The following is a 25,240-nucleotide window of genomic DNA, read 5'->3' as shown; positions in this document are numbered from 1 at the left end:
GCCTAATCATTAAGAGATTTTTTTTTTGTTCTTTTCTAGCGGTAATGATAAATATCTCTCACCAATATAAAATAACTTTCTCTAACTGAGCCTAACAGATTACTCTCTATGGAGAAAAGATCATAAAGTGACTGGAAACTAGTTTCTGAAGTCTGATAGATTAAGTAGAATTTTATTTTATTCCACGTTACCTGTGCCTCAGCACAACCAGCACAACTGTAATTCTGACAGCTCTGGCTGCAATTTCATGACTGCAGCTTCTAAGTACACCTAGATGACATTTTCACAAACTAGAACTGAAAGTTTAAGAGCTACCTGACTCCCAAGTTGAAAACCATTGCTTACAGCTGGGTCTTAGAGGCTACATATGGTGGTGGTTTTGTTGTTTGTTTTTTGTTTGATTAGGGTTTGTTTCTTCTTTGTTAGTGTTTGTTTAGGTTTTTTGTTTTGGGTTTTTTTAATTTGTTTGGGTTTGTGTGTTTTGTTTTTTTTTTTTTTTCCTAAATGTGTGATTGGCTAGTGTGCTAAATGAGTAGGGAAGGAGTGCATTAATGGACACAACATAAACTTCAATAAGCAAAGAAGATATGCTAAAAACCCTACACCTTTAAGACAAACCAGACATTTATTCAATCAAAATAATTTGCAGAAGTTAAAAACAAAAGCTACACCATTGGCGATAAAAAAGGAACATGTTCTCTCCCTTCGAAATAAAACCATAATTGACATCATATAAAAAAAAAAAAGTGGTTTAGGACTTCCACAGGAAGATTTTTTTTTTTATTTAAACAGAAATTTGCCAGTTTTTACCACTGATCACAAGAGCTAGCTGCAAATGTGAAATATGCTAATTTTATTAATTCTTTATGAGAGCCTACCAAAGCTACAATATGAAACTATCACCTGCATTATACTGTAGAACATGTTAAAATTCACTGAAAGAACATGAGGGATTTGAACAAGGCCTTAAAGAAAGTCAGCATAAAGCATCAGTATGTAAGTGACATCTCTGGAAGATCTGATTGCAGTAATATGTTTGTCCTGTAAGACAACAGGCCATATTTGCACATTAGAACACACATTCTGCATTGGAATCTGACAATTCTTCTAGGACCTTGAATACACCCATTTTTTCCTTTTTCATTTTTTCAGAGGTCTTCATTTGATCTAGGATTAAAACAAAACAAAAGTTCAACAATAATTGGTAAAGAGTCTGCAACCTTACTATTGCAGACATAAAAGTTGTATGTATTTTTGTTTTGATTTGGAAAGCAAGTTGATAAAATCGTTTTGCTCCTTCATCAACAGTTTGTCACTAAAAGTTTGTGGTTGACAGTATTTTTCAGTTGTGTACTTTAAGGAACAAAAAATCCCAACACCTCTAGCTAAATCTGAATGGAGACAAGCAGTTTTAAAAATCTGCATGAAACAGTCTCGTTTTCCTGAGAAAAAAAACAGAACGCAGTAAACATATTTAGTGAAGTTACCAGGAGAAACACAGAAAGCTATGGCTCTGCTAAGCATTATTATTTTCTAATGTCAAAACACCTACATCTTGTTTTCCTAGCACTTGCAATCACTATGTTGCCCTTCCAGTGAATATGAAGCTAATGAAAAAGTATTGTCTTTATATAAAATAATTATGGCTTACAGGGGTGGGAGGTGGCATTTCAGTCTCTAAAGCATTAACTACAGTTAGCCATAATAAATATTCAGTACACAATGCTAAGAGTAGTATTTTTGTATAAATATATGTATTTTTTTTAATTTTAATATACTAATTTGGCTTAGTAGAGCCAACGGGAAAAAAAAAGAACAAGCAACCATTATAAATATGATGCACACTAGTAACACAAAATAAATGGCAGCATCTCCAACTTGAAAGGAGATCGCGTTGAAAGGAAAATCACGTTGTTTCACAGCCTGAACTTGTAAAGATAGACCACATTATCAGTACATCAAGAATAATTTTCAATATTAGTGGTCAGTTAACTGAAATAAGCAGTTTTATAGAACAATTTCTTTAGGTAATCTAGGAAAAAGTTTTAAGTGTAGCAACAGTTCTGAAGGAAAAGTTATTTTACTCAAACTATATATATCACCCTTATTTAAGACTAGCTATCATTTTTACCTCTAAATTCTGTAATGACTGATTTTTTTCCTGTATCTATGCTTTGAGGCTTATTTCTCCTAAAGATGATGAAGGAAACAAGGCATACTAAATCTACTGGTTAGATGAACTGGACAAGAATTTTTTTCCTTTCTCAGAAAAACTAAGGGTTTTTTTATAATATCTTGGCCTGATCAAGCACTAGAATTTGCAGACAACCTCAAAAAAAATTTATTATTGTTTTTTAAATATTTGATCCGCTACAAGCCATAGTAACTCTGAAAAGCACAGTTTTCCCCCCCAAAAATGTTAACTATATTTTGAATTACAATAGTATCAAAATAGGTTTTTAAACAAGTTTGCTGAAATAAGTATTTTCTGAGAATAATTTTTCTTTTGATCAATTACAGCAGTTTACAGAGAAAGCTGCTTTGCAGGACACTTCCTAATCCATGCTTTTCATTCACTGTATGCTCAGGGCATGCTATGCATGAATGTGGTTTTCGGGGATACTTTTAAAGTTCTGTTATTTCTTCTTCAGCAAATCCTACTGGAAATGTTGGCAAAGGGGCCAACAGGTCCTTCCTCATACGTACAACATAGCTGTAAGGAAGTGAAACTATGGCAGCTTTCTACATAAAAAGACTCTTACAAAATACGAATTTACTGTTGAACAGAAAAAGCACAGATGAAAACTCTGACTTACCAATAAGATCACTTCTATCCAAGAGTAACTCTAGATCTTCATCACTGATTACTTTTTCTTTAGATCCTTTAACCTCCCTGTTGAGGAAGAAATAATCTCTCAATACAGATAAAAGCATGTTACAGTTAGTATTGCATAGAAGTCAGTTTTCCCACATAGCAGAATCCCCAGGACATTCTTTCCACTAGGAAGATTCACATACCACTCCGTAAGACAAGAGAGCTATTGACAACTGCTTGCAAGCTGCAAATTACAAACTCATGGTCCAAGAAAAATAGGAAATCCGCATACCTCTCATAGTCTCTGGATTTCAGTAATTCTATTAATTCCTGAGGGTCCAGGCAGCTCTTTGACTGTGTTAGACCAGATTTGCCACCTTTAAACTGATCTGTAGAAAGGATAAATTTTAGGAACGTATACAGGGACAGGAACAAATTCTGTAAATTGTTTAATCAATGCTGGATGCACATACTGAACAAATTACTCTTGCATATCAAAACTAGTGCTGTGTTTCATTGTTTTAGCCCTCAGCGTAAACCATCTGCTAATAGCCTAACTGGTGAAAAAAGTCAGAGGTACATGAGAAGTTTACATGCAGGCCTTTCACCTTCTAGCTGTAGTATGCAGAAGAACTGATTGAAACACCAATTCAACATGCACACACGCACACACCAAGCAGAAAAGCCATTAGTTCTACTTACTGTAAAAACATTGTAAATAAAGTTAGATGGTGGATGCTGAAGTTTGTTCCCTTTGTATTGTAAGCTGGTTGAAACAAAGCAAGCAGTATTAACCATAAAGTAGGAAATGTGTAAAAGACAAATGGTTTGCAGAGAGAACATCCCTCAGTTTAATGGACTAGACAGACATGACAAAATAATACACCTTACACGGGTTGGTTTCCTGAAGAGACTATGAAAACACGTATCTACACACAAATCTGGATGTCAGCCCAAATATCCAAAAAAATTATAATGATACAGGATTATTACTTAACTGAAGCTGAGCATAGGTGAAGTCAAGCTCAGTCTTGCACATTTCAAGGAGACAGGCAAGGCTTACTGTTCTGGGCCAAGTTTCCTCAGTTTTTTTCAACACATGCACCCAATCTTATTATTGATTCTTCATCAACCCCTTTCATCACACTCACTGTTGCTCTTTCCTATGTCAGAAATCCTCCCCAGACCTTTTCCCATCTCCCTCCAAGGATTGGCTGTTTCTCTGTGAAGTGCAAATCAGATGCAAGTCCCAGAGGGGTTTGAGCTATGGGATTCTCTCCCCCATTAATATCTCCTGTGACACACAGGATCCAGGTCCTGTCATGCATTATCAGTGATGTGATCTCTCCCTTTTCAGAGTTTCACAAGCTATATGGCATTGAATTAGTGCTGTACAGGTTTGGGGTTGCAATGATAGTGACACAGATCAAAATACAGAAGACTATCAGGCACTTAACACTTTAAATAGAACTTTACATCCATCACTTCCTCTTAGTCTGACATCTACTGATTTAATTAAAATCATACTGGTTCTCATACAGTTTCCTAGGCAACTTTCTTCAATAAAACAGAAGCACAAGCCAGAAAAAGTAACCTGGTACTGACACCAAAAAAGCATTCTGTTTTTTGACAAATTCCAGTTCTTAAGCTCCAGTACTTGTATTGTACACACCCTGCATGGTTAGACACCACCGAAAGACCTGACTTAAGTAAGCTTTGTGATATCCCTTCCTCATTCACTCCTCCAAGAAGTTCCAACACTTTTTTAGATATTCAAAATTACAGGATCCATTACATTACCTTTACACTTACACAGTGGATTCAAAGGTTCCTGGCAAGGACATCCCTACCTAAGCTGCAAGATTTGGAAACGATTCACCAATAGCCACCAAGATAAATATTCAACTTACTGCAAAACTGAAGGCATGACCCAACTGGACACTTAGCTTCCTTCCAGTATAACTAATTCCAATTCCCATTGCTACTTTAGTATATGGCAGACACCTACTATTACAGTCCACTTTCGTTTTAACTTCAGGTTGGACCATAATCAAAATTATTCAAAACCAAATTTTTCTTGATTAAATTGGTTGTTAACACACCTACAAAGAGTCAGACAGCAGTCCTGGCAGTCACACCAAGACAGCAGTGGCAAATAGATTACAAAGAAAAGCCAGTATAAAGGAAGCATCTAACAAAAGTTTAGCTAACATCATCCCAAACCAGAAGCAAACCACATCTTAGGCTTGACAAGCAGTGCACTGTGCAGTAGACAGTTACAGGTGTGGCCCTTATGCCCCCTTCTACTCTCATGAAAATGCGGGAATTTTTTTTCTCCTTAATATACTATGAGAAGTTCTTAACCTACTTTAAAGTTTAGTATAAGGCTAATTATTGTCAGAAGCCTATACAAAGTTAGAAGAATTGTATTTAAGTGAGCTTACTGTATGGAAAATGCTATAGGGAACTACTCTCCAAATATCACAAACAGAATAAGCTATGGAAGCAAAGCAGGATTCCTATAAAATCCAAACAAGAAAAATTTACCCCTAAGAGACACTTCAACCCAGTCACTTCCTAAAGACTTTTGAGTATGACCAGCTATATAATCATGAACACAATCATTGCTCTGCACATGAAATCAAGGACTACTGTCCTATTCAGCACTGGTTAATTGCTCAAACAGGACTATTCTACTGTGATTATAACTTACTGTCCTTAAATTCAAGACAGATGTAAACAGGATGATGAATTTTTTCAGTGATTTTACAGTTCTAGGACTTGCAATATCAAGCAAGGAACCCCCCCGAAAAATCAACCTTCTATAGTCTCTACTCATTTTACCAACTTTAATAGGATTAATCCTTACTCAAACAAGTTTACCAGTGCAACTGGAAACATCTATCACTAAAGTTCACATCATAAAACACTGCTGTAGATGTCACTAGGTAGGCATATTGTTCCAAATGGAGAACTGTTATAAACTGAAAGCAGTAGAAATTTCTGAATCTTCTTTTCCATTTATATTCTGCTTCATTTAATTTGATTTTAAAAAGATAAATCAACTCCGACATTTAACCCCTAGCATTTTCAATGCTAGTAGTCCAAAAACATTTGGGTCAAACAAACTATCATCTTGCAGACAAACTGTCAACAAGCACAGAGTTCTACTCTCTTACTGCCTGCTTTTATCTGTATTTTTTCCAAGTAGGTTCACTGTCCCATCGCACCATTTTTTCCTTACCTACTAGTAAAGAAGTAGTCTTAACATGGTGATTCCAGAAATACTAGAAGTGCTTTCCTTTAATTTGCTGCAGAAGTCATCTACATGTCTAAGAATGCATTTTGGAAAGTAATACCATATAGCCACTTGTTGGGAGGATGAAGCTTTTTACATTTAAGAAGAAGTACTAAGTCACAGAACAGTAAGAGTTCTCTCTTGAGATTTGAAGAAGCAACACGTGCTTACAGGAAATCATAAGAGAAAGATACTAACTTTTGTGGATAATCAGCTTTTCCAGCTTCCTCTTGGCAGCAGCTCTCTCCACAATCTTCTGGTCAATAGTATTTGCTGTCACAAGACGATAAACAACCACTGGCTTTGTCTGGCCAATTCTATGACACCTGTCTTGGGCCTGCAAGTCCGACTGGGGGTTCTGAGCACATAAAGAAATAAATCAGCTACACCGCTAACCTTTTTTAAGAGACATACCACAGGCAGCATTTTCAGTAGTGAGCTCAGAGTCAGCGGAGGCAACAAGCAGGCCAGCCATGGTATAATAGAACTCTACATCTCTCTACTCAAACTCGTCCAAGACAAGCTCTGCTGTTTAGCTCCACAACCAGAGTAACCCAACCAGCTCAGACTGCTTCTGCACTATCTGCTGCAGTTTTCAACAGATGGATGTTTTGTATCACAAATTTAGCTGAGGGTGTTAATTGTAGGTTTATGGGTTTTTTTTGCTGGAGGATAAGAAAAGGGATTTTAAAAGTTTTCAGCCATTTCTGAAGCTGCTTTAGCTCTCCTGAAGCTGAACAGTCATGCAAACAGCAGAGCTGTCTAGTAAAATAAAGTGAAGATGTAGAGGTCCTCGGTCATTTCCTTCCATACCTTCCTTTCTTCCAGACTCACAGGAGCAGCAGAATCCTAACTAGCTAAAATCACATGGCAAGTCACAGGAAGAAATAAATTCCAGGGGCTAGTACTAAAATGGCAGCTATTGGCAACAGGGAACCTGTAGAAGGTCCACCTACATTCAAACTTAAAATAATAAATCGAAAGAAGGAAACGTATCTTCAACAGTAACGGAAAAACCCTTCCTGCTTTTGGTGTAACTCAGGGGCAAACAGCTAGTTTTGGAAACCAACTCTAATGTTGTATTCTGTAAGCTAGGGCTTTTCAAACGAGGCTGCATATTTCATATATAACGTGGTTACACATACTACTGTTATCTCCATGTAACACCTCATTAAAGTTACAAAAATGGTCTATACCATAATGGGTTAGTAAATGATTATCAAAAGCAGCAATAGATTAAGCATTTTATGACACACATCACTAGGTTAACAGTCTGTCAACATACCCAGTCACTATCGTATATGATAACTGTGTCTGCTGCAGTCAAGTTAATGCCCAAACCTCCAGCTCTTGTACTCACTAAGAACAGGAAGACTTCAGGGTCAGTATTAAACTGATGCATCTGGAAAAGAATTCATCTATTAAAAAACAGCAGATGGATCAAACACAACGTAGCTGATGTTTTAGTTTGAGACCCATGTTTAAAGAAGACGAACACAGATAAAATACAGCACATGCTGTCAGAGGCCAAACTAAGGCTTTAAAAACATTGCATACATTTGGCACAGGATGAGACCAAGTAGTGAAGCAGCTGTATTTTCTTATGTGATGATTCCAGTCATCAGTTGTCTAACACACAGAGTAGAAATGACTATAGTGAGGTGTATGATCCAAATCACATTCACCTCCACATAAGCTACCATCCAGTGATGAGCAAGGTGAGCACAGTCCAATCTGGCAGAGCCAAAACCCGTATCTACTTATTGACACAAGCAACAATCTAAAGCACTGATGCCAACTTAACTGTAACTTCCAGTCACCCTGTATCCTCTTACCTCAAAATTAAGAGTAACTTTCTGTCCTCCTACTCAGCACCTAGCCTGCTGTCACTGCAAGATGTTTCCAAGTGTTAGCACAGCTCCTACCAGGTCTGCAATACCAGTCAAAACCTAGTTTACTTAGTCTGACCACCCACATGGTGGTAGAAAATTAGAAGTGCATAGTAATTTTCAGCAATTTGATTACAGCAGAGGCACCCCACTGACAGGTAAAAGCAGCTACCCAAGCCCTCTAAAAGCCCCATATCCTCTGGGCTTTCCTGGACATCAGCACCAGCAGCAAATCATGGAGCTGGGAAGACCCTTGATGAACTTTGGTTACCTGGAAGATCTCTCTCATCCTGTACCCATACCACAGTGTGTTAGGCACACAATCAACTCCTAAAAAACCCCACAAACCAGCAGTACAAAATTTTACCAGCTTAATAAAAGTCACTATAGCTTGCTGAGAAGTTACTAGTTAGCCTTTCCTCTTCAAGAATCAGCTCTAACAGTAGCAACCTCAGTGTTTAGGGCTTTGGTTTTCCTCAGCCACACTGTGGCACAGAAAGAAATAGGGCAAAGGGAAACACAATTTGAACTTGATGATCTGTCACATGCCACTGTTTTTCCTTATCTTCATAAACACTAGTGCATACTTTGGAGAGCAGACGGCAATTGCAGCACATCCCCTAGATACATCCTGTGTACTTCCTCCATATATGCATTGCTCTTTTACATCCCTGCAAACCCTCAGAGAGGTGGTTTTCCAGAACCACCCTGCACAGCTGCTCTTCATGATAAATACCATGCCTCAGTAGTAAGGCATTCTGTGGTTATTTGAAACCATTACAACCATGCAAGAACAAAGGATTAAGCCAGAAAAAATCCACGTGCAATTTCAGGCTGAAGTTACAGGTGTACCACCAGGTACAAAAGCTCTGGTTTTGAATTTCTAAGTTCAAAAACTCTTTCCTGGAAATCTACTTTATTTAGCATTAGACTTGTCATATGCTCCCATAGATGCTTGCATCACATACTGGATGCTAAGAAACAATATGTGGAGGGGTAAAACTGGGATTAGCATCTGTCACAATCTAGACATATTAAATACTTCACATTTGGGCAACCAAGAACCCATCATTCTAGGCATACCCCAAAATATTGGTTAGTAACACATTTCACTGCTTCAATACTTCTGAGCTGCAGATATCAAAGCAGCAGCACGGATGTCTCTTGCCTCTTAAAGGCAAAATGCTGTGCAAAATCATATTCCAGTGTCACAGGAACAAACAGAATTTGCTCATAGGCCCAAAAGGGCATGTACATCTACTTACATTTTCTTCTCTCTCTGAGTAGGACATAGAGCCATCCAATCGACTAAATTTGAAGCCTCTCAGATAGCAGTAATCCATCAGAATGTCAAGCATCATAGTCAGTTGTGAGAACAACAAGACCTACAAAACCAAGAAGATTCCTTAATACCATTTTTTTTGGTCATAAGGAGACAACTACGCTTCTCCCTCAAACCATCAGCTTTACCTTATGTCCTCTCTTTTTCAGTTCTGGAAGCATTCGGTCCAACAGTAGAAACTTGCCTGAATTCTTTACTAGATCTTCATCAACCTTGGAAGAGGGGATCATATTAATATATGAGGGAAGGATACCAAATGCTTCCCTGACAGAGAAGTGCCACAAGCTGTCTGAAAGCTTCTCACAGAAACAGGCTTGTACCATTTTTTTAACTAAAAGCCGTAAGATTGGAAGCGACACTAATTTGAGCAAACCACATTGAATCAGTTAAACCATGATGAAACTAAATCAAACCCCACCATTCTATATGTCGAAATAGTTTTTAAAAAACTAATCAGTTTTCATTCCATTTCTGGAAGGAGAAACTCTGATGATTTTAATTTCCACATGGAAAAGCAGATGTTGCTTTCCCAGCTTCATATTAATGCAGAAGGCTTCCACCTACAGGATATAAGGCAGCGCTGCTGGACAAGTAACTACACATCCAAGTGACAAAAGTTCACAGAACAAGTTTTCACACTCATACCTTAGACCCTTCTTTTGCTCAAGAGTTTGTTAGATCGAATTCTTGCTATAGGTTTAGAGTAGGGATATAGAAACTTCTCAGGTCTGAGCCATACAGCAGCCACCTTGAGAACTCCTATTTTCCTGAACAAATACTAGCTCCTGCAAGTGGTATCAGCTGTCAGTCTGCATTTCCTACACATTAACTAATTTCCCCTCCCCTCATCACCCAGACTGGGCTATCTGCTTTTTATGCACTGACTTTACATTGATAATCTTCAACAGCTTGCTCTTGAGTGCAGCTGATTCTGTTATCACTCACTGAACAGGAAACATGACTACACATGCCCACAGGCCTACATACGGAATGTGCAAGTAGCTTCCAGTTGTTCAATATTCTTTTAATTAGGATTACTTCATACTTTCCTGTATTGCCTACTGCTTTGTGTAGACTGAACTACCGGGTGGCCTTTGTGATATAATTCAGATTTTTTCCCTTGTGAAGGTGAGAAAGGATACTGTATTCTCTGAGCGCACGACTCTGTTGTACTTGGTTCAGCCCTTCAACACCTCACACTTAGAAGTTACTGCCATACCTCCTGTAGTGTGTACAATCTATGTCATGAGCAGTTCACCAAGGTCAGCATTTTTGTTTTGAAAATTAACGTTTGTGAGGAGAGCTCGAGGCAGATCCTAAAACACCTTGAGTCAACGGAACCCAGGTACCGTTTGAATTCAGTAACTTTGCTCCCAGCAGATGAGTGCTGCCATACTGAAGGACACTACATCATCACTATGCAAAGGCTGAATAGGTAGAGTGTCATTCTTTACTGCCATCAGCTCACAGCCTATTGCTTTTTAGTGCCTGGAATAATTTTTCTCATAATCCTTTTAAAATATGTACCTTGAATTGTTGTGTAGCAGGGTCCAATGGATATTCAATAAGATAGGGGTGATTACAACATTTCCTCAGTAACATCATAATATTCTGCAGTTTAAGGTTCACCTCTGAATCCATGGGAATGCTCACTTCTACCACTGGCCTTGAAAAGATATGTCATCTTATTAGTACAGAAAGTTTCACCTTATTATGCTACAGACAACGACAAGAAAAATAGTAAAAAATCCAAAATCAAGCAATGGATTCACATGCTGTGCCAAAGGTCTTCAAAATCCCTCAGTTAGTAAATCTATTACCAGATGAAACTTCAGTGCCACATTTGGCACCGAAGTCACAAGACTTTGCCATTATTGGTTTAAAATACAAAAGGGCAGTTGGTAGTAATCAGAAGCAGAAAAAACAACTCGTGCAAGTCACCCAGTAGAAAAGGGAACAGAAGCAAGCCCTCTCTAGAACAGATGGTCAGATCTCCTGTGGCAATACATAAGCTATTCTAAAATCAGCTCTTTACTTATCCCATTTTGGCCACACATACACACTGCAGGATTCATAACAAATACAGCTATTTAGCTCTTCCACATTTAAGTACCATCTCCAGCATAAGGGATCCATGCATACCATAAAAGTAATACAAACATATATTTAAGTGTCTGTTCTTGCAAAGTACACTGGACTACGAGAAAAATCTAGGAAAACAAATATATTTCAACCTTGACAATTAACCTAGTTTTCCTTATGCCCATGGGACTTCCAACCAATTGTGAGCCACCAACAGACCTTGACAAACCCAGGAATGAACGTGATTCCTCAGCTCCCTCAGTCTCGAACCTCAACTCTGATCTTAATCACCAGAAAGTGGCCAATACTTGTCAACAAAACAGCAGTATCCATGCTGGCCATCTGGGTTCCAGGCTAAGCTTATGTATTTTACAAAATTTAGCAAGGCAACTACTCTTCCCTTCTTGAGCCCAAACCTTGCTTCATGTATTCCCAAGTAATTCCATAAAAGTCTATGAGTTAAATGTAGTTAGCACACCAGCATTATCCCTTCTCCTGTCTTTGAGCCAATGAAAGATATACCTGTGAACATAATTGGACACTGGAAGACAAAAGGTTTGAACCTTTTGAACTGAACCTTGCAAAGCCTGCAAAACCTAGCAGTAAGCCAAGCAATTCAGCTCTTTGTCCTCATTGCTAGCTGTAGGCAGGACCTAAGCTATTACAATGAAATTTCAACTACCAAGTAACTAAGATGAAGTAGTTTCTCCCTGGCTGGCAACCAACACCATCTTAGACCTTGAGGCTTTGGTGAAACCACAGCTCTTCACTGCCAAAATGTTTTAACAGCCCAAACGAATTACTTTTCACACATGAGGACATTTCAGCTCTTTATGGGATTATCAATAACGCTATTGTCATAGGACCTATCTAAGACTATGACTAATGAAAACAGGGACTCAAGAAGCAATATTATTGCTAGATTCTGCAAAGGTCACAGGTCTAAGAGTGTATGTTTTGTAGTTAACCATAACTCTAATGGGTCAGTGAGTGATGGTACAACCTAATCATTGCTATCATGGCCCAGCAAACATTAGGTAAAAGCAAAGAAACAAATCAAAGCTAGAAGGATAGTGAATTATGAAATACCATTCTTGATCAGTTTGAATAAGGAAAGCTCTAGAAGCAAACTAAGAGGAAGATATTCAGTATAATAATAATAGTTAAAAAAAATATATCTTTTACAGTAGGCACCTCTCTTTTTCTACTTCTTCTTGCATTTTGCTGATCATTTTTTCCAAGTCATCGCGTGAACCATTATCTTCTTCACAATAATCAACCACTTTTCGACTACGGCGTTTTGGTCGACCTGTAGGACTTAACTCAACTACTTCTTCCTGTGGGAAATAACGTTGCCATCAACAGCAAATAGCTTCAGATTCAAAGGTCTATGCTGACCCAAGAATTCTCAATACTGAAAAGATCTCAGCGATATGCATCGATTGCAGCCCAAATTTTTACAGCAGAAACTGTCAACTCTATGAAAACTGTTGTCTTTTTCCCCCCCAAGCTACAAGTAATCAAGAACATGTTTATACTTATTATTTCTTTGCCCACTGAGGTCAGTCACAGTAACTGCCACTGAAATAGGTAACAAAAGGATCAGACTAAAAATTTAAGCAAGTGGGTTTAGTTACAATGGTAATGAAGCAATACCAATGTGATTTGGCCTACAAACCACTAATAGCCAAGCAGATTCCTAACATCCATATCAGTAAATACCTCATTATTTCCAAGCAGTTTCCTAATGGTGCGATTTACAATGGCAGTATAGAAAGTTTCTTGCTTCTTTGCCAGCGGTGCATATACCACAACTTCTCGTTTAGGAGGAACCTCAAGAGCAACATCGGATTTCAGTCTTCTCAGTAAAAAAGGTGTCAGAATCTGAAATGTTGAGCAGACTTGTTACTCAAAGCTTTCAACATGGATACTTTAAAAACAAACAAACAAAAAACCAACACAAACAGGTCTACTGATATAATACTATTTTGACAATTTAAAGGAAGGAATTAATTTGCAAAGTTCCATATTTCATTTTTTAATATGGATCCCTACTCCAAAATTCGTAACTTCTATGCACATGCTGGTAATGCACGTGTTCAACCACCACATCCATTGCCACTGAAAAATTTTTAGTCTTTAATAAGGGTGCAGTAGTAACTACATTAAAGACCTTTCCAAAAATGTTAATTAACTGAAAGTAATACTATTACGAAACAGCTCATTTTCATTGTTATATTTATTAAATCAAGTTATTCCAGGAAAGCTCCAAACCTTTAACTGAAATAAATAATAAATTGTCAGCAATAATTATATCTAAAAGATACAATCTGTATCTCTAATCATCATCTTATATAGTTCTGTAAGCATTTATTTCCACACCTCCCCCTAAAAAAAGATTTTGAGTGTTAGTTTGGTTTTGAAGACAGGCATATTATACAACTACTTTGCCAACAGGTATTCTGTTCAACACATAAATAGTTACATAAGTTCCCTCAAAGTTGTCTTTCAAAAAAATAAATATACCAATTAAACCTTTTGGCAAACAGAAGCAAGCAGCTGCAATTAAGTTTAACTAAACTCAATTCAGTTCCAAGAATAAAAATGAGTCATTATCAAAGAGGTATATTGTTCCTTTCAGCATTTAAGTACTGTAAAAATTGGGGGGGGAAAAAAACCCAAACAACAAAAAACAAATCATCCCACAAGTCTAAGTAGTCCAGAAGCACCACAATAAAAGCTTCAGGCCCAGAATTCAGCTCCACAAACAAGACTGACACACTCAGTAATGGTCAATGTTAGAAATAAACTATGAAAGAAACAACACAAAGAGTAAGTAAAAACCTGATGCAGCATATGCAAGATGTTTTGTTCCCTTTCTTTAGCAATAATATCTTCAGCAGTTTCTGTAATGCTGGTAATATCAAACCAGGATTCAAAGCTATAAAAACAAAACAAATAATAGCTTACTTCATGGATATTAGTCTTCATTATTTAAGGACACAATTGTCCTCTTATCCTGTGATTTAAGAATAACAAAGCACTACTATCCATCATGAATAGTGTGAACAGGAGGCATTTCTGAAATATACCTGTCAACTAAGATGCTTAAGGTTTTAAGTGATTAGTGAAAATACTTGTATTAGAAGAAGCACTACGATCTATTATATTCAATCTAGTCTGCATCTTTTTCTGAAATTAGTCTAAAGACTGTTTGGGCAACATTCTGCCACCTGACCCACTACTGCTTCAGAAAAGGATCTGTCTCCCACAGGTCCCACATCTGCTATCCTCACACAGCTTTCTCTAATACCTTATGAGAATCTCAAGCAGCACTAGGCACTTATTGTTAGACAAACACCTCCCCTCCCAAATGCTCATGTCTTTGCTCAGAGTTGAGGTTCCACTACCCATAAAGCTGACAATTACTTCCTTACTTTCTGCAACAACTATGTGGGAAGGCAAGACACATTTCAAAGCCTTTACCACCAAATAACCATACCAAATTACAACCATACCATAAAATAGGTCTTCACATACTGATACAGGTTTAATTATTAAAGAGTCACAATAATGTCCAAACATAACAGAAGGGGACTAGTTTTCACCATCAAATCACAACATACCTTTTCAGATCATCAAACACATCTGGCAACAGGAAGTTAAGCAATGACCACAGCTCTGCCAAGTTGTTTTGCAGGGGAGTACCAGTCAGCAGGAGTTTATTGTCTGCATTAAATCGTTTCAATTCTCTGATAAGGCGGCAGTTCATGTTTTTAATCCTGTGACCTTCATCTACTATCAGGTATTTCCAGAAGCAGTTCTACAAAATAAAAGGATATTTCAGTAAGTCTTCGCTTTACTCCATCAAAACATGTGCCAGATGAGATAAGCAGCACCAATAACTGTCCAATACTGCCCACTACAAAGATTCTGTTTACTGTTGTTTCTCACTTTGCCAGACTAGAAGAGCTGAGCCCAGTTAATGCCATACATCTGCTTCATGGTGACTGCATTTAGAAAGCTTAAGTGATTACAATAAAACTTCTACAAGAAACTCATCTTGCTCAAACAACCATTCTAATGTTAACCATGATATTTATACACTAAGTATGGCTTTTACTCCAAGCCTCCCTCACCATCACTTGTTTTGTGTTTCTGGTTTTTTTTTTTACTATATTCAAAACCATTACTGTTAGTGATGAGGCATTCCACCCATCATAGGGCTTTCAGCAGAACTTTGATACCTGCAGGGCATTTCTGTCTCGCATTGCTATTTCAAAGGAAGTAATGACCACAGGATGGATTTGCAGTGATCCTTGTCGCCCATGAATTTTACGAACCAGTTTACGACGTTCCTGCTGAGCTCCATGATAAAGCAATAGTGGAATCTGAAAAAAAAAAAAAAAAAAAAAAAAAAAAAGTTTGGAAGTCAGATGAACTAGGCTCGTTTAGACCTAAACAGAAATAATTAGCTCAGATGGCTGTAAATACATAGCAAGTCATGGCACAGCGTGCAGTAACCACATAAACAACCACAACTAAACTATTCTTCTCTATATAGAAAGTTTCAAGACAAAAAGTTAGAATATGAATTAAATAATTTGTTCTTCTAAGCCTAAGTTCGAAAAAGAAAAATCTTCATTTCTTTTACCTCTGGAGTAAATCTCTTGAATTCAGACATCCAATTTGGAAGAGTAGACAAGGGACCACATACTAAAAATGGACCAGGGACTCCTCTCTCTACCATCAGCGCTATTGTTGCGATACACTGGATCGTCTTCCCCAACCCCATTTCATCAGCTAAAATGCCATTGATACCATTTTCCCAAAGCATCTGCATACACAGAAAAAGAAATTTAAATGCAAAATAGCCAGTACACCTTAGGAACAACAGACATCTTTAGGAATGTTATATTACAGACGAGTAAGATTTCTCCATTATGAAAATAAATACAAGCATCTTGTAAACCCCAGACATTCATAAGTAGCTGTACATGCTTCTAGCCAATGAAGTGCCTGACAAGGAGGCAGAAATCAGAAAAGTATCAAAGAATGTAAATTAGTGTTATATCAAAAAGCACTTCAACTGCAAGTACAGTTCACACTACCCAAATTTTTACTTACCTCAGCTTCAAAGAATTCCCCTAGCTCCCCCCTCTAAAAGACCAAGTTGTTGTGATGATGTTTCAGTTTTATCTGTTCAAGAAACTTCTATAGGTACTGCTACTTCACTGGAAAAAGGTGCAATTCCTGACCAACACAACTAGCTGCTCCAGCCAAAGTTCTTTGTGCAGATACTGCCTATTCTGACAAGTGACAGAACAACCTCTCACAAAAAGGACAGTCAGACACAGAAGTATTCTCTGGCTACTCTGCTATTCATAAAGAAGGTTGTTATAACTGAAGGCCCAGGAAGCTGTTTTTTCCCTTCCCAGAACAGGTCCATCCTCCCTATATGCTTCTCAGTGACAGAACAGAGCAAATTTAGTGGCACTCAGTTGTGAGATCAGCCTAAGCCTGTTAAAACAAGATATATATGCTTGTGGGGAAGTAAAAAAGAAAGAAAAAAAATCTAAGGGAAATATGAGATCAGTAGCAGAATGAAAATAAGTTCTGTCTGGCTCTGATCATTAAAAATCAAAGTTGTTCTAATTTGGCTTGCAAGCAAAACCAGATAGAAGTTAAATATGTATGTGGGCAATTTTTATGGCAAGTTCCTTTAGTTTTTCATTTCAAAGGCTAAAGAAAAAGATTTGTAAAACACTGTGTTAATATTACTAGTTAGATTCCAAGATGCAGAGAATGGAAAAACTCATCTGTGTCAGGCCTACAAGGTCTTTAAACACCTATGGGCCTAATTCAAGCCCTTGAGAGAAAAATAGTAAGACTGCCCCTTAGCAGTATGCATAGTCCTCCTTTCACAATTATAAGGAGAGGCTGAAAAGAAAGTTGAGTTCAACAAGAAAAGAGATGGAGAAAGAGAAGGTGGAGAACATCAACCAGAAAGTCTAAAGAAATGCTTACCAACACCCTCCCCATGCTGAAACATTATATCTCCTGCTTGACAACTTTTTTGTAACACCAGATTCCTATACCATGAGAAAGAATAAATGTCTCTCTCCTTCACCTTCCCTGTACCAACTACAGTCACAGACTTCTAGTGTCAGTCCTCTCCATTTCTCTGTTTCCAACCAAAGATGCAATTTCATCAACAATTGTTCATACCCTTAGCCACTCCATGCCTTCCACTTGGTACCACCTCATTACACCTCCAATAAAAATCTTTGGCTGTTGAAAAGGCACTGGTTGTCCATTAAACTTCCGTACTGGATCAAGGAATTGCTTGGCACTGTGTCGTACAGCTTGACACAATCTATCCTTAATGACGCTATTTGAGTCTCCATTTTTCTGCAGGTCTTCTGGACACAGGTTGTCAGAAGAGCTTTCATCCTACAGAGGGAAGTTCAAGGAACATGTGACAAGTGAAATGCACATCAAAACCCAGCCAAGACATATTTTTGCCCAATTTACACCGGTCTTAATGTGCAGTGAAGTAAGCCAGCCCCTGACACAAAGATTTATTTTCAGTTATTGTCAACAAGAGAGAAAAATTTATTTTTAGGATTAATATTACTACATAGGTAGACGTCAACATGAAAAATTTCAATGCCTTCTATGTATTCTTTACTCTTCAGAACTGAAGAGCAGTGATAGGTACTGAAGCAATCTGGCTTATCATTTTCTACCCGTGCAAACAAGCAGACTTAAATCCTCCCTCAGTGGCTGACATTTAATGCCGCTGTTTCCCTTCTGTAAGTGGATTCTAGAGAATATTGGAAAGAAATTCATACTATGCATGCAGCTTTTAAACTACAACAGAAGTGGAAGAGACCTGTTACCTCCACACTTGAATACTTAAAAAAAATGACTATGTCTTAAGGTTCTATACACCACCATGATTTCTTAGTAAATTCTTATTTCCTTTATTTTTGAACCTACAGGTGTTCTATAACATATAAATAGGTTCAAATTCCATGTTTTAAGAAAAATTAAAAGTTTTCACCTTGGACTTCTGAAAATAATATTTAAGTGCATTCACCTACACCATTTTTTCAAACTTCTAATTTAGGACTTCAATATCTAGCAGAGAGATGTTTATTTACAGGAAAAGTACAAAAAGCCCTCCCTCCCTTCAGGCTTAACACACTTAAACTCCAATAGCAGTTGCCAACATACCTGATTTTCCACTTTACTTTTTTTTGCCACTGATAATATTTCCTGGAAACAAAGAAAAAACTATGCTTATACACTTTTCAATCTTAAAGGCTACTACAATTTGTATTTCATGATATGGGAAGAATCTGGAGATACTTTAAAAAGCTTTCCATACAACATCATTAATCATACAAATAACTAAACAAGGCCACACACCAGAGAATGCATTCCAATTACAATGGGTAACTGAAAATTCAACTCCTGATGTACTCTATTCACAGCTTGCCTCCCCAAAGACTTAAAAAAAAAAAAAAAAGCACACATGGATTTTTACAGGTTTGACAACACTGCCTGTTACATAGATATGTGTTGGAAGAAAGTCATACGTTAGACTACTGTTGGTTAATAATCTCTGTTGGCAATGTATGAGAACATATTGCTCTAAAATACAGATGTCACAGCAATTGCCTCACCAGTTAAGATTTGTGCTACCAAAATCCAGACAAGCCTACTTATAGTTATGGCCTACCTCTTTGGACATAATTTCTGAGATGTTGTATGTCCCATCGTCTCTCCCTCTCTTCTTTTTTGCACCTAGAAGATAACATTTGAGTTTATACAAACACTAAAGAAACTATAAACACCAGTACTGACAAAAGGCAAAGCCTAATACGTTACCTGATTTCTCCTCTTTGCCATCAACCGGATTTTGACCCTAGAAAAGAAACATAGGAAAAGCTTCATCATCATATGTATCTCTATCATGACACAGATAAAAAGATGTAATCAGCCTCAAACCACTGCCTTTGAAAGCTTCTTGAAACACTTTTACTTGTAAGAAGTTTTTAAAAATACAGCAAAAAAAAGTTCCTGCTTTTCTTTTTTATTACTTATTCAACAACTTGGCTGAATAAACAATCTGCTAAAACAAAAACCTCAAGACAAAAATAAAATAATTTTCTTCAGTATAAATTAGTCAGAAACGTCTCCTTAAGATGACTGTCATGGTATACAATTTTTAAGCACTTTTAAACAGTCTTCTTATGGTTAAAACAAATATAGTATACTAGATAGATCCTGCAAATCAAATACTGGCTAATGTAACTTACTTATTTTACCTACCTTGAGTGAAATTGACATAATGACCTTTATTGAAAAAGTTGCATAAAATAGCTAGTTAATCTTACCTTGGCAGATTTTAACATCATCTCTCTCTTTTTTTCTAGCTTCTCTTTCCTCCTCTGTTCCTAACAAAAAACCACACACATTTCTTATATTTCAGTAACATCCACAATAAAACTATCCATTAAGGAAGCAATAATATACATAGATTATGTTGATAATGTAGGGTTCTGCATACTCCAGAATTTGGTTTTGCAATCTCACTAAAAGCTTCTATTCTGACATAGTTTAAAATGATAAAGCAAAACTCGGACAAGAAAGTGCAACTGCTCTGAATTGCTTGTCAGTGAATACTTTGAACACTTAAATATAGTAATTTAGAAACACTCCCAACAAAAATATTCCCAGTTGCAAACTCCTTAAGATCACATCTATTGCAGTAAGTTTTCCATGTATCCAGCTCCCCTTTAACTTCTACACATTACCATTTACATTTATTGTGGAACAGAAAGCAATGTTAAACAGCCTCCAATGCCTTTAAAGAGTTTTCATGCCTTTAAGAAATAAAGATTTTCATTCCATCTACTATTTGTACTTGTTGAAAACAAAGGGGCCCTGGAAAAAGAGACAAGACACCCTGGTATTTATCGGATGGAGCAAGACTTAGTACCGAAACATGCATTCTATCAATACAGTAACCATGAATTAAAGCTGACAGTTAAACTAGAGAAGTATTTTAGTCTGTCAGTGTCGTTTTTCTGAGAACATCATTGCCCTGAATCTTCTCCTAAGATTTTCCCTCTCTCTTAAGTATACTCTTACAAGCTTATCCATGAAGGTACAGTTAAGAAAATAAACATAAATCTAAATGCTCAGCAGCCCACAGATTAAAAAAAAAAAAAAAAAAAAAACACCTAAAATCACTTTACAGAAGCTCTTGTTTGGGAACAGCATGGCCTCGGATCACTGTAATTTATAAATTTGTTTGAGGGAGGCCTATATTAGTACACTGAAGACATGACTCATCCTCAGACTTCAGTAATTAACACAAACAGGCTGTACAACTTCCTAATTGTCAATTCTTTGCATCTTCTATCCTCCCTCCAGGTTTTCTAGTCCCCTTAAGTCCCCTTAAACTTTGTTTCTTACTTGAAACATTTATTTTTCTCTTCCTAGCACTCAGGCCAACAGAAGAATTGTAAAGTGCCACCTTTACACTGTGATTTTAAATTATAATTCATGCTCTTCTCAGTCTGACGTATCTAGTAATTTATAGAATAAATTCTGAATATTATATAAAGCATCACTTCATTCCTGGGCAGTAGTTCCAGTACATTTTCATGTTGTTATTGCAATCTTAACAGCATTTTTACTTCAGTTCAAACAGTTGGATAGCAAAAAAAAAACCCCAACCATCAAACAGATGGCAACCCATCTTAAGGACCCCCACTGCAGACAAGAATACACCTACCTCTAGTTGCTGCTGTTCCATTTTGGTTAGCAAGAACTTGGAATAGATGTTGCTTTTTTCCAGCAAATGTTGAAGCCTTTTATAGCGCATTTCACTGGACTCTCTGTCCCAAGAAGTGCGAGCCTGGCCAACACAAAGGTGTCAAGTATTTATAGATGCTTCAGAGTTAATACTTTTAATACAAAGAAGGGTTCTTCTACAGGGTAACTAGTTGTCTCTCACACACACCACCTTTCCCTTCCAGTCATTACACACCTATGATTTGTGAGTGTATGGACTCACAGGTACCTATGAAGTGCTGTAAGATGGAAGTAACTGAGGGCAGCATCCCCTTGCATATGTAAGCAGAGCTCTGCAACATGCACAGCTCCAGTACAGTAGCACAAGGCATTCAAGGGCTCAAAGGTGTCCCAATTCCAATTTATAGATTTAGAGCAAAATGGAATTTAAGTTTATGTGCAGCCTCCAAAATCTGGAAGGGGAAAAAAAAAAACCACCCCACCTCCCAAAATTCAGCAGTTTCCTACGAATTAGTTGAGACTCTTCCATGGGCCATTTGAAAAGGTAGTTTTTCATTATGAACAAGATCTTCAACCAGCTACAAAGTTATCATACCTAATTTACATAGGGGTCAATTTCCAATGTGAAAACAGTAACTTCTGCTCCCTTTGCTTACAAAATCCACACATGCTTTTAAAAGTAGCTTCTGTTGAATTAGTCAAGGCTGGGCATTTAGAAGTTTGCAAATTACTCTTTAAAACTCAGATCAAGACTCTCACAAGAAGTAAAAAAGCATTTACCCTCCTGCATTCAACTAATGTTGCCTGTTAGATTGAGATATCAAATAAGAGAAAAGGTATAAATTAGCATCTCAAAGAGAAAGCCCAGAAAGGTAAGATGCAGAGCTTTACAAGATGCTTATCTATGCCACTGCCTTCAAAAGAAACACTGGGGGAAGGGCATGCTCAGTCTTCTAAAACTAAACAGACAGGCAGGGAAAAAGGATATTAGCTGAATCATGGGACAAACTGTGTGACACCAAAAAGGGGGAGCATGTTTCTCTCCCCCAGAAATCACACCTTAATTTTCCACAGGTAGTACTCCATTTCATTCTTAACAGGTAGCTATCACCGTATTCTTTTATGAGAGGAAGATCTATCTCCTGGGGAAAGATCTTCTCATGACTCTCCATACAGTTTTTACTTGCTTCCGCTCTCCCCAATTGTTTTTTTTTTTTTTTCTTCAGATGAAAAGTATCTGAGCTTGGAAAAATCACCCCTTGATGGCAATACCAAGAGAGAATATAATTAAAACTAAAATACTTCATTCAGCAAATTGGTATTGCAAACTTATTGCAGTGAACACAGCATCCTTCCATTAACTGGGCAATCTGAAGGACTATTCCCTTGACCAACTGTGAAAATTTCAGGAGGGAAAAATCCTCGAAGACTACAAACAGCATTGAACTCATGATTTCTTCACTTTGTCCTTTGACTCAAACCTTCAAGCCTCAAGAATGTGTTCGTTCCTCTCCCCCCAAACCCACCTGACTGAAAAATTCAAAAATTTGCCACTCTATTTCATCACTCTACATTCTTATTTATTTGTATAGTGCTATTTTGCTATCAGCCCGCAGAATGAGCAAGTGACTCCTTTGTTGAAGTGCTGTACAAATCACCTGGCAGGGGGTTTGCAGAAGTGACAAGCATAAGACACCCAGAAGCTTCAAGATCACCAACTGTCCCCAAGCATGACAGAAGCACACAGGACAATGAAGCAATATCCTTGCTAGAGGTAAGCGGCTGTGGAGTCTCAAGAAACGGAGGGAATATAAAAAACCCCAGCCCTATTACATTATAACATTGTTACAGAGAGAGTTGGTTGTGAAAGAAATTAAATTCCAAGTCCTTTCCTCAATACTTCCTGTGCAATGAGATAACTTGCTCTACGATCATTTCCTCCTTACCGTCCAAAAGCATTGCCTCCAAATTTTTAGTTCCAAGTCTGATCACAGAATACCTGAGGAAAAGTTCAGACAGGCTCTATCATGACTTACTGTTTGCAAGAAAGAAGGTTATGAGACCTCTGGGAGAATAATAAAGCATGATTTTCTAACTACAGTATCATATAATGCTGCAGCTTAGAATCCATACCTTTATAAATCACAACTTTTCTTAATGAAATAGAAAGAGTAATTAAAACTAGTTCCAAGCCTTAGAAATTGTATTTTTCATGCCCTTAGAATAACACTTCAATTTTTAAGATTGGAAAAAACACAAACTGATTTCTCAAGTATTTTGAGTAATATCATACTTCTTTAGAATACAATTCCCAAAAGAGCATTTAAGGGACAAGTTCTTTCAAGCTTATATTTATGCCTGAAATACAATACCTTATATAGTATTCTGATACCGTCATAATTTTATCACCACAGGTCTAGAAACATCATGTTTTCATGTTGTCTCTCCAAAACAGATGTTAACATCAACCTATGCTTAATATCAAGATATGAAAACATTCATAGCAAGAAAGAAATTAAACGTAGTAATGATTATGTCATTTGTGTTAGAGATGTATCATTTCCTTGAAGCAGTCTCTATTTCCTGCAACATAAGTAAACAGAAGCACACAAACCAAACATCAACTCTCAGGACAATTACATATACATTTCTCCCAGCAGCAATGCCAGCTCAAGCAGCTCCTGCTCCCCTCAGCTTAGGGGTGCCTGCACAGTTGGGTGCAGGGAAGAGCAAGAGAGCAGACTAGGAGAGCAGCTGGCATAAATCCGATCCTTTTTGGCTACGCATTTTAAGCTAGGCTACTTCCTCGATGCAGTTGCTGCCTAAACTATACCCGCTACCAAAAGAAACACATAACAGGGTTTATTTCTGAAAAGGCTAAATGGCATTATAAAAGTGTCCTGAAGAGCTCTAATCGGGTCGTTTGCTTGGTGTTTTTTTTTTTTTTTAATAAAATAAGGAGCAAAAAGAAGTAAAGAAATGCTTTGTAGGCATACAAAAAAAATCTTGCCTTTAATGTTTCTGGTAGAAATTCAGAATGTGAACATACTATCCTTTCTGAAATCAGCTTACTTTAAAGACACGACTACCTTAGATTTTTAGGCTCGGAACGACAAAAGCAAAGAGGTAATCTTCACCTTGCAAACAAACGCGTATAAAAAGCCGTATGCTTCTTACTGACTGAGTCTACCGTTAGCTTTACAAAAAAAAAAAAAAAAAAAGCGCCTCCGGTAGATTATCAGCGGCGCCTGTGAATCACTGTCACCGCCCAGAACCTTACCACCCTCTCACGTTTGTTTGTTTTGAAAGCAAAGGAGCTGCCCGACACCCTGCCCACAAGCCAGCGCCGAGCGGTCTCACGGTGCTCGCACCCGGGCAGCCCCAGCTCGCCGCCCCCTCACCTTCTCCAGCATCTGCCGCTCCTTCTCCAACCCCTCCGCCTCCAGCTGCTCCTCCTCCTTCAGCATGGCCGGTGTGATCACCGCCACCTCCGCCTGCTCCCCCATCGCCGCTCCCAGCGGTTCTGCAACGAGCGCACGGTTACCCACGGGGGCGCGCACCGTTACCCACACACACCCCCACACACACACACCCCCCCACACACACCCCCCCCCACACACACCCCCCCCCACACACACCCCCCCCCACACACACCCCCCCCCCACACACACACCCCCCCACACACACACCCCCCCACACACACACCCCCCCACACACACACCCCCCCACACACACACCCCCCCACACACACACCCCCCCACACACACACCCCCCCACACACACACCCCCACACACACACACCCCCACACACACACACCCCCACACACACACACACCCCCACACACACACCCCCCTCTGCGCTCTCACCGCCGCTACTCGTCGTGTTCTGGGCCGGCATGGCCGCGCGCCGGGGCCGCTGCAGCGCGAGGCGGCGTGGCGCGCGCGTTGCCGCCAAACTCCCGCGCTCGCTCCCTCACCACGCG

The 25,240-nt window shown here is 38.3% G+C and overlaps 1 protein-coding gene across 1 annotated transcript; it reads right to left on the bottom strand.

Moving 5' to 3' along the window:
- Positions 1-606: 606 nt before the first annotated feature.
- On the bottom strand, positions 607-25,240 carry HELLS (helicase, lymphoid specific). Its single transcript, XM_032982128.2, has 22 exons — positions 25,125-25,240; positions 24,659-24,780; positions 21,238-21,360; positions 19,832-19,891; positions 19,323-19,359; positions 19,174-19,238; positions 18,666-18,707; positions 17,655-17,879; positions 16,081-16,263; positions 15,674-15,817; positions 15,053-15,249; positions 14,271-14,367; positions 13,149-13,310; positions 12,621-12,763; positions 10,872-11,010; positions 9,473-9,556; positions 9,268-9,387; positions 7,399-7,515; positions 6,312-6,471; positions 3,108-3,204; positions 2,817-2,893; positions 607-1,167 (listed from the first exon to the last, which is right to left on the bottom strand). The coding sequence occupies exons 1-22, from the start codon at positions 25,153-25,155 to the stop codon at positions 1,070-1,072; spliced, it is 2,523 nt and encodes an 840-aa protein (XP_032838019.2). The 5' UTR covers positions 25,156-25,240; the 3' UTR covers positions 607-1,069.

This window comes from Tyto alba, unplaced genomic scaffold (genome assembly GCF_018691265.1).
Source record: "Tyto alba isolate M040663 unplaced genomic scaffold, T.alba_DEE_v4.0 Super-Scaffold_1, whole genome shotgun sequence".
NCBI classification, from domain to species: Eukaryota; Metazoa; Chordata; class Aves; order Strigiformes; family Tytonidae; genus Tyto; species Tyto alba.
This window is presented reverse-complemented; position numbering and strand designations above follow the sequence as displayed.

Coding starts and splice junctions, on each gene's coding strand:
- HELLS (XM_032982128.2), bottom strand. CDS start 25,155: ATGCCGGCCCAGAACACGACGAGTAGCGGCG. Junction 24,781..25,124: donor GAACACGACGAGTAGCGGCG/GTGAGAGCGCAG, acceptor CGCTCGTTGCAG/AACCGCTGGGAGCGGCGATG. Junction 19,360..19,831: donor TGATGTTAAAATCTGCCAAG/GTAAGATTAACT, acceptor TTTCTTTTCTAG/GGTCAAAATCCGGTTGATGG.